General features: G+C 34.1%; 1 protein-coding gene across 1 annotated transcript in view; it reads right to left on the bottom strand.

The window, feature by feature from the left end:
- LOC148955824 (uncharacterized) overlaps positions 1 to 17,352 on the bottom strand; it is a 162,855-nt gene that overhangs the window by 36,378 nt on the left and 109,125 nt on the right. The window contains exon 4 of the mRNA XM_089104436.1: positions 12,893 to 13,057. Within this exon, the coding sequence (XP_088960562.1) occupies positions 12,893 to 13,057 (165 nt within the window). The remainder of the gene's footprint in view (positions 1 to 12,892; positions 13,058 to 17,352) is intronic.

Raw genomic sequence — 17,352 nt, 5'->3', positions numbered from 1 at the left:
GCTCCCTTTGAGTCAGACGTGTCACACTTTTCACCAGGTTTGCACACTTTTTAGAACTGGGGCGTCCCTCGTATTAGCAACTAAGACACATTTCGTGAGCCCGATTTTTGGGTAGTTTTACGACAATTTACGTTTCGATTATACGATTTTATGAAGTTATTTATCATGTTGCTTAAAACATACTTTGAATATCTATAGAACGGGAATCTATGAATAGTCAAAGTTTTATTTTCCATTATATGGTTGAAGTTTTTGCTCAATGACAAGGCCGTAACTTAGGGATGGGTCAAGTTTCACCCCCCCCCCCCAAAAAAAAGCAGAAATTTTGTCCGACTCGTAATAAAATAACAAAAACGTATAAACGAATTTTTGATGCGGTTTGAAAAGTCTTTTGTAAAATCTTCCCCCATCAAAATAATGGATACTCCCTTGTAAGGCCGTATCCAGAAAAGGGGTTCGAACCCACCCCCTCCCCCCTAAATGTTTGTCCAACTCGTAAAAACATAACAAAAATGAGTATAAACTAATTTTTTATGCCTTTTTGAAGATTTTTTTGTAAGCCCCCCTCCCCGAAAAAGATCCTGGATGCGGCCATGCTCCTTTTTCCCATGATCTTTCCCATGATCCCTTTCCCATGATCCCAGAATTACTAATAGAAGATTTCTTGCGGGGCTACTTGCGGCCCGAGGACTACGGCATTATTTTTTGCACATATTATGTGAATATGTTTGCACACATTAAAAGTACCGTAGTAAATCCTATTTAGGATGCTCTGAAAAATCTGGTGAATTAAAGTAATAATCCATGAAGCTTTGAAAATTCGAGATGTGTATGGGCCCAAATAACCCCTTTTCCCCTTGCATATGATAGCCTGAGTGTGTGAGGACACGCGCTAATGTACTTCTTCATGCTTCATAGTATAACAGAAACAAGGTATATTTGACATCTCAGGGGTCCTTATACTATTTAATTTTAAAATTATCTTAAGATAAACGCCACGGAAAAGTAAAGAATACTGAAAGGGCCAAGCGTAAAGGGAATACAATTCGTTTAAGTTATATCTGTTTTTCCTTCTTCTTTACGTACACCAGCTTCGTATTTGTATGCCCTAGATAATTCTAACTGTAGGACGCTACTTGGGGTTGAGTGGCCCTCTCCCATTCTACCCCCCTCACATATCTGGTTTTATTTCTAGTTCAAATTAGTGAGTTCTAACCAGTTAAATAGGTAGGAAGGGGTAAGGCCGTACCCAAGATTTTTTGCCGGAGGGGTTTTACCCCAAAAAAAATTTCGGGTAGGGGGTTTACATAAAAACCCTCAAAAACACATACAAAATTTGTTTATATCCATTTTTGTTGCGTTTTTACGAGTCAGAAAAATATCTCGGGGAAGCGGGGGGGGGGTTCAAATCAGGTACCCTCTCCCCCTGAATACGGCCATGGGAAGGGCTACTTTGGGTTCGTGTTCTTCCATACCTCTCAAAAAATGTCCTTGTTTTTTCTTGTACTTCCAAATAACTCACCTGTTTTTGAATTTTATTGAAGTACCCCCCCCCCCCACGAAGATAAAATAATTCCCCCCCCCCCCCCCACGAAGATAAAATAATTAGGCCCGTAGCACGATCTCAGTTACTTATATGTCCCTATCACCCCACGAATATGAAGCTTGGCACTAAATATTTCCATCAATATTTCAAATCAAATTGCCTGTTTTATTTTGCATGTATAAGCGTTGTAGGCTACATATGTGATCATGTATGTGCATGTTTGGTTTCTTTTCTTTTTGTGTTACTCTACTATTTACATACGTTGTACAGCGAGCTACAAATAAATTTTTTATTGTTTGTTTTTAACAGACTTAATATTTTAAATGTAACAATGGTCCTAAATGTCATAATGGAATATGCAATACAACAAAATTCTCAATTCAATATTTTAGCCATTGAATCGTAAAGGTTGTTGCATGACAAGTAGCGCTACAATAAATCCTTCAGGTTTTATATCTGCTATGAATTAAATACAATTTTAAACAAACTTAGTCAAGTAATTAAATTCAGATGTCGCCATAACTGGTCGGTGTTGCACTTAAAAGATATTAAGTGACATCAAAGAAAAAACACGTCAACTATTTAGATAAATTTGCAAACAAGAAGGATTTAAATTTTTAACGGTTTTTGCAATGCTGGGAAAGAAGTTTCGTGTCATAGAACCCCATAGATTTAGAAACATTAAAGTTAGGTATATAGGCCTTCCACCCGAAAGGTCATCTACAAGTCTGATTAGAGTTACAAAAATTATGTTCCCGTTTATCATTTATTTTCTTTAGTTAAGGGTTGGGGTATCAAGCACTAGACTTAATGAGAAAGTGCATATTCTTATTTAATTAAAAAGAGGCAGAAGTTTATTCATCTCTTACAAGTTTCAAATTACCACCCAAGTTCATTACCTTAATTTAATTTATCAATGCATGAAAAAAATACTTTACAGATATTTCAGTGCAAAAAAGCTGCTTTAAAAGAAGAATGCCTTCCACTTAAGATTTGTTTCCAAATTTCATGTATATATCAAGCAGTTCGTGGTAACGAACTGTAAGTAAGGAGCGACCCGGCTCAATGGTAACCGAAACTCTAGAAAACGGGTTTTTGATACCAATAGATATATCAAAAGAATCAGATTTCAATGCTGATTTCAAATATATAATTTTCATCAAGTTTAGTGCTACCTATCAAAAATTACGCGTCTGAGAAAATTTGGCTGATTTTTGAAAAAAGGGGAAAAGGCCCCCTAAAATTTATAGAACCTTAATGAAAATTACACCATCATATTCAGCGTATCAGAGAGCCCAACTGTAGAGGTTTCAAGCTCCTATCTACAAAACTGTGTAATTTTACATTTTTTGCCAGAAGAAAGATCACGGATGCGTTTTTATTTTTTTGTTTGTTCTTGTTTTTTTTTTTTTTCCCAGGGGTTTTAGTAACGACCCAGTGGTCATATAAAATAGTGGGCTGGGTCATTGGAACGGAAATTAAAATTTATAGTGCCCTTTTTAATTGACCAAAAAAAATGGAGGGCAACTAGGCCCCCTCCCACGCTCATTTTTTTCCCAAAGTCACCCGATCAAAATTTTGAGATAGCCATTTTGTTCAACATGGTCAAAAATATGATAAAAATGTCTTTTGGGATGACTTGGTCCTCCAAAGTCCCCAGCGGGAGGGCTGAAAGTTATGAACTTTACTCAATGTTAACATATAGTATTGGTTATTGGGAAGTATCCAGACTTTTTCAGAGGAGATTTTGTCGGGTAGGGGGGGGCCGGCGCGGGCCGGGCGCTAGAGGGACGGAACTTTCCAGGAAGGAAGTTTTCATGGGGGAAGGGAAATTGCCATGAAGGGGGCGCCGGACTTGCCAGTATTATTTATTGGTTATTGGGAAGTATACAACCATTTTCAGGAAGGATTTATTCTGGAGGGGGGGGGGCTAGAGGAGGGGATTACTCTGGAGAATATTTCCGTGGAGGATGTTTCTTTGGGGTAAGGGACATTTCTATGAAGGGGGCGCCGGATTTCCAAGCATTATTTAAGAAACGATCAGAAGTTAAATAAAAAAAACAAGTTATTTCAACTGAAATGTAAGAAGGAATATTAGAACTTAAAACGAACAGAAATTATAACGTATGTGAGGGGGTTCTCCCCCAAGTCAATACCTTGCTCTTTACGCTACAGTTTTTTTTTAGTGCTTTCAAAATAGCTATCTATTCTAATTAAACAGCCTTTGTGATTCAGGGGTTTGTGAATCAAAATTTTTTTTTACTTTTAACGTAAAGAGCGTGGTATTGACTAAGGGGAGAACCCCTTCATATAAGTAATAACATATACGTAATAAAAAAAAACAATAAAAAAACAAGCGATACGGCTCAATATTAATCGAAACTTTTAAAAACAAAATTTTGATGTCAATAAATGTATCAAAAGAATGTGTTTATAATGCTGATCCTAAATATATAAATTTTATTAAGTTTAGTATTACTCATCAAAGGCTACGAGCCTGAGAAAATTTACTCGATTTTTTAAAGAGGGGGAAACATCCCCTACAAGTGAAAGAATTTTAATGAAAATCACACCGTCAGATTCAGCGTATCAGAAAACCCTATTACATAGGTTTCAAGCTCATATCTGCAAAAATCTGCAACTTTGTATTTTTTGCCAGAAGAAAAATATACGAATATAGAAGTTAGTTACGTAAGTTAATTTGTAAAGACATCCATTTAGCAAAAGAAAAGTAAAATTTTTATGCAAATAAAAGCTGCATTAACTAAAAAACGATCAGAAATTAAATAAAAAAAACAAGTTTTTTAAACTGAAAGTAAGGAGCGACATTAAAACTTAAAACCAACATAAATTATTCCGTATATGAAAGTGGCTGTCCCCTCCTCAACGCCTCGCTCTTTACGCTAAAGTTTGACTCTGTCTCACAACTTTATTTTTTAAAACAATAAAAAACTTTAGCGTAAAGAGCGAGGCGTTGAGGAGGGGACAGCCCCTTTCATATACGGAATAATTTCTGTTCGTTTTAAGTTTTAATGTCGCTCCTTACTTTCAGTTTAAAAAACTTGTTTTTTTATTTAATTTCCAAAAGAGAGACCGTATGATGGATATCCAAGTGTAACAATACTTGTCTTTTTTACTAATTTTACTCCCTTCGCTATATATATATATATATATATATATATATATATATATATATATATATATATATATATATATATATATATATATATATATATATATATATTTATGAAGGGACGTACACGGGGGGGGGCTGGTAGTGCCTGGATCTCCCTGAAGTCTTACATTTTCTTGAATTTAGGGCACTTCTTTTTCATTTTATAGAATACAATTTGCTGTTTTTTTGTATTATTGGACTCTCAATTTTTTTACTACCCCCCCCTCCCGAAAAATGGTTAGACCTTTATGTATATATATTACACTAAGGTGTTGCGATTTTAATATTAAAATGTCTAATCTTAAATTTATTAGGTTGGTAAATGGTAGTAATTTCTTTTATTCCTTAAAACTAAATTTGTAAATCTATTTGGGGTCTTCAGCATGTAAGGAGGATTTCGTCAATATTTGTAAGTCATGCACTTATTTTAAGGAGCTTCTACCCCTCCCCTAAAAATGGACATCATCATAAATGAACTCGTGTTAACAATGGTGGTATGACAGACCATATTGAAAGATGAAGAAGAGTCTCAAATGCACCTGCTTGACAGAATTCTTTTAAAAAGTATTTTCAAAGTACGTCCAAAAAATCTACTGGCAAAAGCAGGCGAATAGTTAATCCTTCACTGAGATTCACTGACAGAAGGATTTTGAGAGCAGCTTACATCTTCAGTCAACAAGTCCAATTGTTCTAGTCAATCTTAATCTGTCTAAACAGAGGCCTTTGTGTATCCAACACTTAAGACAGAGATAGTGCCAGCTCTTGACAGGCAATCCGTACTTCACCAGCCCATCCATAAGATTGTATACCTAGGTGGACAGAAAGATCCGGCTGTTTTGAATGCCGCAAAACAACGATAACACTCATAGAGAGGAGATATGTTTGGGATATGTTTAGGATATGTTTGATATACAGAAAATGTTTTGCCAAAACTATATATTCATGCTTTCTCTTCAATTTTTTAGCCATTTTTTTAATGTATTATCGCTAATGTGTGTGGCTTTAATGTGCTATCACTAAGAGATAATTATCATTCGATAACTCAGGTTCGGAATCAACTTTTTTGCTCCCTTTGATCCAAGACAGAGACTCTTGAAAGCAAATTGGATGCAAATTAGACTACTTTTGTGTGTCTGTGTATAATTATGTCTTTATGCAAAAATTTAATGGATATACATACAGTCCAAACATAATGAACGGTTAACATTTATTCATTAATAATAGTTTCACATTAGTAATTAGGGACGAATTTTTGATTTTTCATTTTTACGATCTGGGGGCTATATCCCCCCCCCCCAAAAAAATACAATTTCGGCCAAAATTTTTCACGACTTCCTTCAGATAAATATCAAGGGGAGATTTAACTCAATTGACATCGGAAACATATCCAAGGGGAAGGATGGCATGGTTGAATTTAGTTTTGAACTTTACAAGCAAAGATAAGATTCTTGTGTTATTGTGTAGAAATGAGATAGAGGACACTTTTGCTGACACTCTTTCACACTTAAAAAGTCCTGTCTTACAGGAGATGTAAACTCTTATCAAGAATGCACTGCCTTCTTGGAAAAGCTTATGATTTTATGCCCAAAATTTATTAGTTGCTCATCCGGCAGATTATTTTGTTGTCTCTATGTTGACATTTCCACAGCTTTACATGCTTGCATAACATATAATTCTATGTAATGATCGATTCAACTGGGTACTACCTATGTTGCGGATAATATTTCCTTTGTGAGATAACAAAACGCAAGTGTGAAAGTTTCTACAGTGTAGTGCGAAAGCACCGTTAGTGTGTTAGCGTTAATTGACAATTTTGTTATCACTTGGAAGCTTTGATTCAGCATTTTTTTAATCCACCGAATTGAATTTTATAAAATTGCTTTGTGTTTTTTCTCTTTTTTTAAGAGTGAAAAGTGCATTGAAAAAGCAATATTTTCCTTTTTTAAGCATATTAATCTATCCCTCTAAACAATTTCCACGTAATCTGAAGTTAGTGAATTAAAAGATAGAAGTTTCTTGTCCTTTCGGCATAAGTTGTAGCTGAAGGCTTCTTGCAAAATCGTCTGTTTCAAGAGAACGCAACCTTAAAATAGGAAAAAGGCCCTCAGCGTTGGTCCAAGTGCTGAGACAAATATACCCAATAAAATATACAAAAATAGACACCTCTCATATGAGATAATACGCATATACAGGATGAGGCTCTGTTGCCCTATTACACGACCTTCAAAACGAAAAATTATTCACTCAACTATCAACTTTTTAGCAGAATGGTAAACTTGTTGTAGGCCTACCTTATTTGAATCAGAATGAAGAAAATATTTACAATCTGTAGGTCTGGAAGACCAAAGTGTATACATGGCCCCTTTAACACGATTTAGATGAAAGACAGAGGACAATTTACAAACAAAGTTATTTTTGTCAAAATTATAATGTGTTGTCTTGTTGTATAGGCTATATTTTTTATATTGGTTCTTCCTTTTTTTTCGGCGGTCCTGGGTAGTAAGGGCATAGTCTAATTCAAGTGCATTTTGTCGTGATGTCAATAAAGGAGGACAATTTTTTCTTTTTGAGCTCTTTGTCTCTTAATTAATTGAAAAAAAACTTTCCATAAAAGAAATTTTTCAAAGAAAAGTAAAGAGCCATAATAATTTTAAGACCAGCAGAAATCATTTTCTATAGTAGTTCAGACTCAAAATGACCAGAAATTACTATTAAAGAATAAATGTAACCCAAAACAAAAAGAAATTAAATAAACAATCATAAGAAACAAACATATAACAGGTACTAATATAAATTAATAAATAAACATCAAAACGAGTAAAAATTAAATTAAATATTCAAATGAAACTTAAAATGACCAAAAATCCCCGTAAGTGTTTGGCAACTACACCGTTCCCTAACTGTAAAAGTGTAAAGCTTACTGTGTCATTGGCGCTCTACTGAAAACTATATGTGTCTTGAACAGTCTAGTATGTGTCTTGAACAGTAAGTACTAAGATTAGAAAAAAAAGAAAACTGCAATCGTTTCAGAAAAGCAGCTGTTTAATATTTTGCCACTTTGAAGTGTAAAATGAAAGTTAATGAAACTATTTTGCTACTTTGAATTGTAAAATGAAACTTAAAATGACCAAAAATCCCCCTAAGTGTTTGGCAACTACACCGTTTCCTATCTTTAAAAGTGTAAAGCTTACTGTGTCATTGGCACTATACTGAAAACTATATGTGTCTTTAACACTCTAGTATATGTCTTGAACAGTAAGTACTAAGATTAGAAAAAAAAAGAAAACTAAAATTGTTTCAGAAAATCAGATGTTTAATATTTTGACACTTTGAAGTGTAAAATGAAATTTAAAATGACCAAAAATCCCCGTAAGTGTTTGGCAACTACACCGTTCCCTAACTGTAAAAGTGTAAAGCTTACTGTGTCATTGGCGCTCTACTGAAAACTATATGTGTCTTGAACAGTCTAGTATGTGTCTTGAACAGTAAGTACTAAGATTAGAAAAAAAAATAAAGCTACAATCGTTTCAGAAAAGCAACTTTTTAATATTTTGCCACTTTGAGGTGTAAAATGAAACTTAAAATGACCAAAAATCCCCGTAAGTGTTTGGCACCTACACCGTTCCCTAACTGTAAAAGTGTAAAGCTTACTGTGTCATTGGCACTCTACTGAAAACTATATGTGTCTTGAACACTCTAGTATGTTTCTTGAACAGTAAGTACTAAGATTAGAAAAAAAGAAAGCTACAATCGTTTCAGAAAAGCAAATGTTTAATATTTTGCCACTTTGAAGTGTAAAATGAAATTTAAAATGACCAAAAATCCCCGTAAGTGTTTGGCAGCTACACCGTTCCCTAACTGTAAAAGTGTAAAGCTTTGGGCATAGTCTAATTCAAGTGCATTTTGTCGTGATGTCAATAAAGGAGGACAATTTTTTCTTTTTGAGCTCTTTGTCTCTTAATTAATTGAAAAAAACTTTCCATAAAAGAAATTTTTCAAAGAAAAGTAAAGAGCCATAATAATTTTAAGACCAGCAGAAATCATTTTCTATAGTAGTTCAGACTCAAAATGACCAGAAATTACTATTAAAGAATAAATGTAACCCAAAACAAAAAGAAATTAAATAAACAATCATAAGAAACAAACATATAACAGGTACTAATATAAATTAATAAATAAACATCAAAACGAGTAAAAATTAAATTAAATATTCAAATGAAACTTAAAATGACCAAAAATCCCCGTAAGTGTTTGGCAACTACACCGTTCCCTAACTGTAAAAGTGTAAAGCTTACTGTGTCATTGGCGCTCTACTGAAAACTATATGTGTCTTGAACAGTCTAGTATGTGTCTTGAACAGTAAGTACTAAGATTAGAAAAAAAAGAAAACTGCAATCGTTTCAGAAAAGCAGCTGTTTAATATTTTGCCACTTTGAAGTGTAAAATTAAAGTTAATGCAACTATTTTGCCACTTTGAATTGTAAAATGAAACTTAAAATGACCAAAAATCCTCCTAAGTGTTTGGCAACTACACCGTTTCCTATCTGTAAAAGTGTAAAGCTTACTGTGTCATTGGCACTCTACTGAAAACTATATGTGTCTTTAACACTCTAGTATGTGTCTTGAACAGTAAGTACTAAGATTAGAAAAAAAGGAAAGCTGAAATTGTTTCAGAATAGCAAATGTTTAAGATTTTGCCACTTTGAAGTGTAAAATGAAATTTAAAGTGACCAAAAATCCCCGTAAGTGCTTCGCAACTACACCGTTCCCTAACTGTAAAAGTGTAAAGCTTACTGTGTCATTGGTGCTCTACTGAAAACTATATGTGTCTTGAACACTCTAGTATGTGTCTTGAACAGTAAGTACTAAGATTAGAAAAAAAGAAAGCTGCAATCGTTTCAGAAAAGCAACTGTTTAATATTTTGCCACTTTGAAGTGCAAAATGAAACTTAAAATGACCAAAAATCCCCGTAAGTGTTTGGCAGCTACACCGTTCCCTAACTGTAAAAGTGTAAAGCTTACTGTGTCATTGGCGCTCTACTGAAAACTATATGTGTCTTGAACAGTCTAGTATTTGTCTTGAACAGTAAGTACTAAGATTAGAAAAAAAGAAAGCTACAATTGTTTCAGAAAAGCAACTGTTTAATATTGTGCCACTTTGAAGTGCAAAATGAAACTTAAACTGACCAAAAATCCCCCTAAGTGCTTGGCAGCCACACCGTTCCCTAACTGTAAAAGTGTAAAGCTTACTGTGTCATTGGTGCTCTACTGAAAACTATATTTGTCTTGAACAGTCTAGTATATGTCTTGAACAGTAAGTACTAAGATTAGAAAAAAAGAAAGCTGCAATCGTTTCAGAAAAGCAACTTTTTAATATTTTGCCACTTTGAAGTGTAAAATGAAACTTAAAATGACCAAAAATCCCCGTAAGTGTTTGGCAACTACACCGTTCCCTAACTGTAAAAGTGTAAAGCTTACTGTGTCATTGGCGCTCTACTGAAAACTATATGTGTCTTGAACAGTAAGTACTAAGATTAGAAGAAAAAGAAAGCTGCAATCGTTTCAGAAAATCAGCTGTTTAATATTTTGCCACTTTGAAGTGTAAAATGAAACTTAATGAAACTATTTTGCCTCTTTGAAGTGTAAAATGAAACTTAAAATGACCAAAAATCACCGACTAAAGTTTTGACTAAAGTTTTTTATTGTTTAAAAAAATAAAGTTGTAAGACAGAGTCAATTTTTAGCGTAAATAGCGAGACGTTGAGGAGGGGACAGTCCCTTTCATATACGGAATAATTTCTGTTCGTTTTAAGTTTCAATGTCGCTCCTTACTTTCAGTTAAAAAAAAAACTTGTTTTTTTTTATTTAATTAAATATAAAACCCAACTAAAAGTAGTATACAGGGGGATCAAGTCATAATAAAAGACATATTTATTAAATTTTCGACTATGTTGAACAAATGGCTATCTCAAAATTTTAGTTGGGTGACTTCGGGAAAAAAGTGAGCGTGGGAGGGGAACCAATTTGTCCTCCATTTTTTTGGTCACTTAAAAAGGACACTAGAACTTTTAATTTCCGTTCAAATGAGCCCTGTTACGATATTCTAGGACTACTGGATCGATACGATCACCCCCGGGAAAAAATAAATAAAATAAATAAACACGCATCCGTGATCTTTCTTCTGACAAAAAATACAAAATTCCACATCTTTGCAGATAGGAACTTGAAACTTCTACAGTAGGGTTCTCTGATACGCTGAATCTGATGGTGTGATTTTCTTTAAAGTTCTATGACCTTTGGGTTTTTTTCCCCTCTTTTTTCGAAAATAAGGCACATTTTCTCAGGCGCGTAAGTTTGGATGGGTAAGACTTAACTTCATGAAACTTATGTATTTGAAATCAGAATAAAAATTTCATTATTTTGATGTATCTATTGGTATCATATTCCGTTTTTTAGTTTCGGCTGCTATTGAGCCGGGTGGCTCCTTACTTACAGTTCATTACCACGAACTGTTTGATTTAGGCTCTTGGTGATATTAAATGACCGAGTTACAATTTTTCACACTAGGCTCATTTTAGAATAATATTAAAACTATCTCTGTAATTAAAATCTCAGTTTAAAGTAGTTTAAGCCAAAACTCAGTCATAGAAAATCGTCAAGGATTGAATTAATCATAAAACCCAAATCTGCGTTAGACGCCATTACTTCTCAACAGAATGACTTATTTCTTTTTCATTTGTTTTTTTTTCTTGTTTTCAGTTGCTTCTATGTTGTCGACGCTTAACTAATCGATCCAACTTGTATAATTGAGATGTAGAAATGAGATGGCTTGGACGCGTTTGCAGACGAGGACGAAGGATGATAGGTTACCAAAAAATGTCCTTGCTAGTCAACCATATAGGGCCAGACGAAAGCGGATCGTTTATAAATAGGATGCGAGAAAATCGTGAGAAAAGATTTAAAGAAAATCGGAACCCCTTGAATAGATTGGGATTGAAGAGAAGCGTACGTAGCTCTGATGGCCTCATCCGGCTTGGTGCTGCAGCGAGTTGTTAGTAGTAGTAGTAGGCAATAAATCTAATTTTAGAGAAATGTCACATAGCCGAGTTTGATTTTTAACAACCGAGATATGCCATTTCCAGACATCACAGAAAAGAAAAAAATGTCGACTAAGTACTCAAATTAATTCGGTTTGTTTAAAACTATGTTTATGTACAACATATCTTTTTCTAGGTTTTGCCATTCATAAGACCAAAGTTTGACCAAAGACTATAACAAACTAATATCAGAGGGAACTTCGCCACTTGTGTATGAGTTTAATTGGAGTTCCAAATCACTGTTGTCCCCGGGAGAGTACAATCAGGAGGATTCTAAATATCAAAAACATTTAATTGAGTAAAAAATGGGTCTAAAGTAGACCTGTCCAGTTTAACTGAACAGCGACTTTTTACGGCATTGTTTTTGGAGGAGGGAGGTAATTAAAAAGCATACCCGAAATTACAGAAACACAGATTGAACGTGGTAAGCTAACCTTATGCTCATGGCTCTACTTTTTGTTTTCCAAGCTCTGAAATAATTTCTTGGTCGAATTGGAGTAAAATATGGTTCTGTATTAGTGTTCTAAGCATATTTGAACAAAACTTAAGACTTTCTGTCACGACATATGAAGCTAAGAGAGGAAAGGAAATAATAAATGAAAAATAAAACCAAAAAAGGGGTGAGAAAACGAGGATTTTGTCAGCCAGTGGCAAAACATGAAGACGAAAAGCAAGCAAATATTTCGACAAGGACCTCCGCCAAGTCGTTCTCAGTGCTAAACAAAAAAGAAAAACAAAAAAGAAAAAAAAAACAACAAAAATACAACCTTTTGGAGTTTACTGCACAAGATACGAGTTTTTCGTCTTGTTTTTCCTCTTCATGTTTTGCCACTGGCTGACAAAATCCTCGTTTTCTCACCCCTTTTTGGTTTTATTTTTCATTTATTATTTCCTTTCCTCTTTTAGATTCATATGTCATGTATAGCCAGTTTGGTCTTAGAACGTTTTTTTTCTGACACGAATCTGATTTTTTTTTTTTTTTTTTTTTTTTAATGTGCTTTATATTGATTATAAAGTAGTTAATCATACGGTTATTAGGAACTGAAAAAAAACCAAAAAAAATACGAATATTACCTGTGATTCTTGCACCAACGTCCCCGCCAAAGGAAGCCTGTTTCTCGCATTTCCACTTAGAGCCTCTTGATCCTGTCCGGTGTGCAGTGCTTTTGGAGCTGCTGTCTGTTGTACTTTGGGGATTATAAGTCCGTCCATTAAGAGATTTGGAATAAGATTTAGGTCCTACAAAGAAAATTTCGTTAATATTCACTATAATATACTATACATTATGTGGTTGATTTGGTGAGAATTAAATAAAAAAACAAGTTTTGTTGCTCAAAGTAAGGATTGACATTAAAACTTAAGACGAACAGAAATTATTCTGTATATGAAAGGGGATGTCCCCTCCTCAACGCCTCGCTCTTTGCGCTAAAGTTTTTTATTGTTCTAAAAAATAGAGTTGTGAGAAAGAGTCAAACCCTTTCGCGTAATTTTTGACGAGTAAGATTAAACTTGATGAAACTTAGATGTTTGAAATCAGCATAAAAATCTGATTCGTTTGATGCATCTATTGGTATCAAAATTCCTTTTTTCAGAGTTTCGGTTACTATTGAGCGGGGTCACTCCTTACTTACAGTTCGTTACCACGAACTGTTTGATCTAGGAATTGTTTATGTAAAAGTATCTGATACGATACACTCATGAATTGATATTTAGTAGCCATTAATAATAATAATAATAGTAATAATTTATTTTTACCTGACTATAGGAATGAAGTGGAGTAACACAAGAAAAAAATACATAAAATACATTTAACATCAACACAAATAATGGTCAGCACAAACATCAACATCAACACTAGTAACAATTCCAATTAGAGTACAAGATTGGGGAATTATGGATTACAAGGGCGGAAGAAATGGGAGAGGAGGGGTTGAGAACAATTGAGCTAAAGGTTTGAAAAAAGTGCTTCAAGAATGATTTATTAACCTACATATAAGAACTGGAGAAATTATACATGGATAATTTTTAATATCTAATTTGATTTTTGATTAATTTGATTTTGACTAACTTGTTTTATTCCTAACCACATTAATCATAAGATTAATAAACGAAATCGCTAAGCCCGCATTCAAGGGGAAGTGTTTACGGGGTTTGAATCCCCCTTGAAATTTATAATCAATTATCATAAACGTAACTAAAATTCATATAAAGTAATTTTGATGTATTTTTTAAAGTTATTTGTAACCCCAGACTCCCTCACCCCGAAAGAAAACGCACCCCTGAACAATAATCCTGGATACGCCCTTGGAAATCACATTACTGTTGCGTTTTCCACGTGCCTAAAATTCGCGCTATGAAAGTATCCTGAGCAGCGTCTGCTTGATGAGAAAAATCGGAATTATTTTCGAGCTTGATTTATGTATTTGATACGAATCATTTTTATCCAACTAGAAATACCGGACACAATCCAGACAGATTGGACTGCCAGTGATAAAATCGTTTTTTATAGGCAGGTATAAGAGAAATAGCACTCTGGGTTTAAGAATTAACACCTCCTTTCCATGTCATTTAACAAGTCAAAGATGAAATTCTTGACATGCATTTGCGCAGGGTGCTCTTGAGGCTCTTTTCTACTTCCCAAAATATCAGTATTTTCCACATAATTTCTTAGGTTTTCCATAAAATACCCCTATTTTGCACGTTTAACCCTCCCCCCCCCAGTGGAAAAAAGTTCCAGCGGACGTATTTTGTAGTCGTTTTGTGTACCAAACGATTCATACTTATAACGGGTCTAAAATTTTACCTGGTGGCACTGCAAGATGAAAAATTTCTAAACTTTGAATGAAAAAAGATATCACAAGGAAGGACACTAGAAAACTAATTTAAAATATGCCTATATTTCTGCTTACTTTATATTTTAAAATGGATTTTAATTTCAAATTGGAACTTTTTTGGAATGCATTTTTTAGTTAATAATTTTAGAAAGTCACGTAGAGGCACTGATCAGTTGTATAAAAGAACAAAATTAAGAAAGAAAAGAGACAGCTGATGACAAGTCTTTTATTTTGACAATGGGATATTCTTCTCGATTTTGCCGGAAACGGATTTCACCACAAGAGGGTTAATTTGCCCGCTTTTGAGCAAACGATACGACTTATTGTTCTCAAGAGATGTCTCTTTCTGTCATCGGCATTGTCCTTTTCACAACAGCTGATTTCAATAGGAAGAAACTATGTGAATATTGAAAGTTTAGAAAAACAAAGGATACATCCCATTCCCCTTAGATGCTATAAAAGGGCAAATCTCTGGTCTAACTGGACAATTGCGCCGAGATGCAACTTTTTCAAGTTGATACATGATATAATGTGTGGGCCTGCATCTTGAAGTGAAGAGCACAATCACCACTTTGATCCGATAGATTTCTTATTATTTTAGATCCTTATTATTTTATACTATCTTATTATTTTATATTAACATCTATTTTAGAAACAAGAGGTACAAATTTTCAATTATTAACTTAAATAAATTTTACTCTTTATTGTGCTTTTTCCCCTCCTCAACGGCTGGCTCTTTACGCTAAAGTTTGGCTCTTTGTTACAACCCTACTTTTTGAAACAATAAAAACTTTAGAGTAAAGAGTGAAGCGTTGGGGAGGAGACAGTTCCTTTCATATACGGAATAATTTCTGTTCATTTTAAGTTTTAATGTTGCTCCTTACTTTCAGTTGAAAAAAACTTGTTTCTTTTTTAAATTTAACTTCTGAACCTTTTCAACTAATAGAGGTTTGAATTTGGCTCACCTTAAATGAAAAATTAAAACAAAATTTGCATATTAATTTTGGCCGACTTATTCCGTATATGAACAACCCCCCCCCCCCCCCCAATACCATGCTCTTTACGCTGAAGCTGTTATCACTTCTAAAAAAACTCCCCATTCTAATTAAAAAAAAAACGTGTTTCAGTAGATGCTCTTAAGAAATTGGGACAAACAGTCAAACTTTAGCGTAAAGAGCAAGGTATTAAGGAGGGGGCAACCCATCGTCTATGGAATAACTCCCGTTTGTTTTTCGAATAATGTCGATAACCCCAAGTTTTCAAAAAGCCAGAATATAATTTGTACTTTACTGAAAAAAAATCAAATGAATTTACTGAAAAAAAATCTGCATTGTCAGTTTAATATACATATACTGATATTTATTCCTTAAAATCTTAATTGATTTTTGATTTCTTAAATTTATAAAAGTGAAAACATTAAAAAAAAATTCAGTAAAGTACAAATTATAGTCTGGTTTTTAGAAAGCAAAGAGTTTAGAACCCTACTCATATTAATTTCTACTCGTTTTGAGTTTCACTCTTATTTGCTTTAATTTCTGTTTGTTTTGGGTTTCATTTATTTATTGACACTGATTTGTGGTATTTGTATTCTTGGTAGATTATTTGATTCTATTTTAGTTCATTTTTGGTTTAATGGAGCTCTTTATTTTGTTTGTTAAACTTAGTTTGTCGAAAAAGTTTTTTTAATTAATAACTTAATTTTTTAATCAACAAAACAGTTCCCGTTCGAATCAGAAAACCCTTTCCAACAAAATAGATGTTGTTTCTATCCACTTTGAAAACATCAACTGATGTAACAGTGACAAGATAAACCATGACACAACAGTATAAAATATCTTTAATGATACGCTTCAAACGAGAAACTGAGCCTCTTCTAAAGTTAAACAACCAACCCTCTCCATAAAAATCTTAAGTACCCCCCTGGGCATAGCTTACAACCCTTGCCCCTAATCTCTGGGGATTGCTTCAACCCCAAAGACCTTGTTATTATGATAATTAGACCATTTTGAATAGAATAGCTATCTTAAAATTTCTATTAGATGCATTTCGGGACAATACGACGTGTATGTGTGTGGGGGAGGGCTAGTTGCCCTCCGATCAATTTGGCTTTTAAAAAGAACACTAGAGCGTCTGATTACCAATCCAATGAGCCCCCTCCGAAGTTTATATGACCATGCTTTCTATAAAAACCTTATATGTCCCCAGGGGATGATATACAACCCTATCCTGAGGGCTGGGCTTTTTTTATCCTAAAAGACATAATTTCAAGACCTTTCTGATACGCTGAACAAAATGGCTATCTCAAAATTCTGAGTAGAAGTGTTTGTGGAAATTATGGGCATGGGGGGAGGGGCATTTGCCCTTTGATCACTTTGTACTAATAAAAAAGGCAATAGTCTTCTCAATTTCCAATCAAATGAGCCCTTTTTGAAGCTTCTACGACAAAATTTTCTATAAAAACCTTATATGCCCCAAGGACATAACTTACGACCCTTGTCTTGCGGGCTATTGGGGGAATATTGTCATCCTCAAAAGACATAATTTCCAGACCTTTCAACTATGTTGAACAAAATGGCCATGTCAAATTGTTTATTGGAAATGTTTGGGGAAATGATGGACGTGGGGGGGATTCTCCCTCCGAATACTTTCGACTATTAAAAAAGGGAATATCCTTTTCAATTTCCAATCGAATGAGCTCTT

Source organism: Artemia sp. Qi Xiang Cuo, chromosome 2 (genome assembly GCF_049724085.1).
Source record: "Artemia sp. Qi Xiang Cuo chromosome 2, ASM4972408v1, whole genome shotgun sequence".
NCBI classification, from domain to species: Eukaryota; Metazoa; Arthropoda; class Branchiopoda; order Anostraca; family Artemiidae; genus Artemia; species Artemia sp. Qi Xiang Cuo.
The sequence above is the reverse complement of the archived record's forward strand: the minus strand, read 5'-3'. Positions and strand labels throughout refer to the sequence as shown.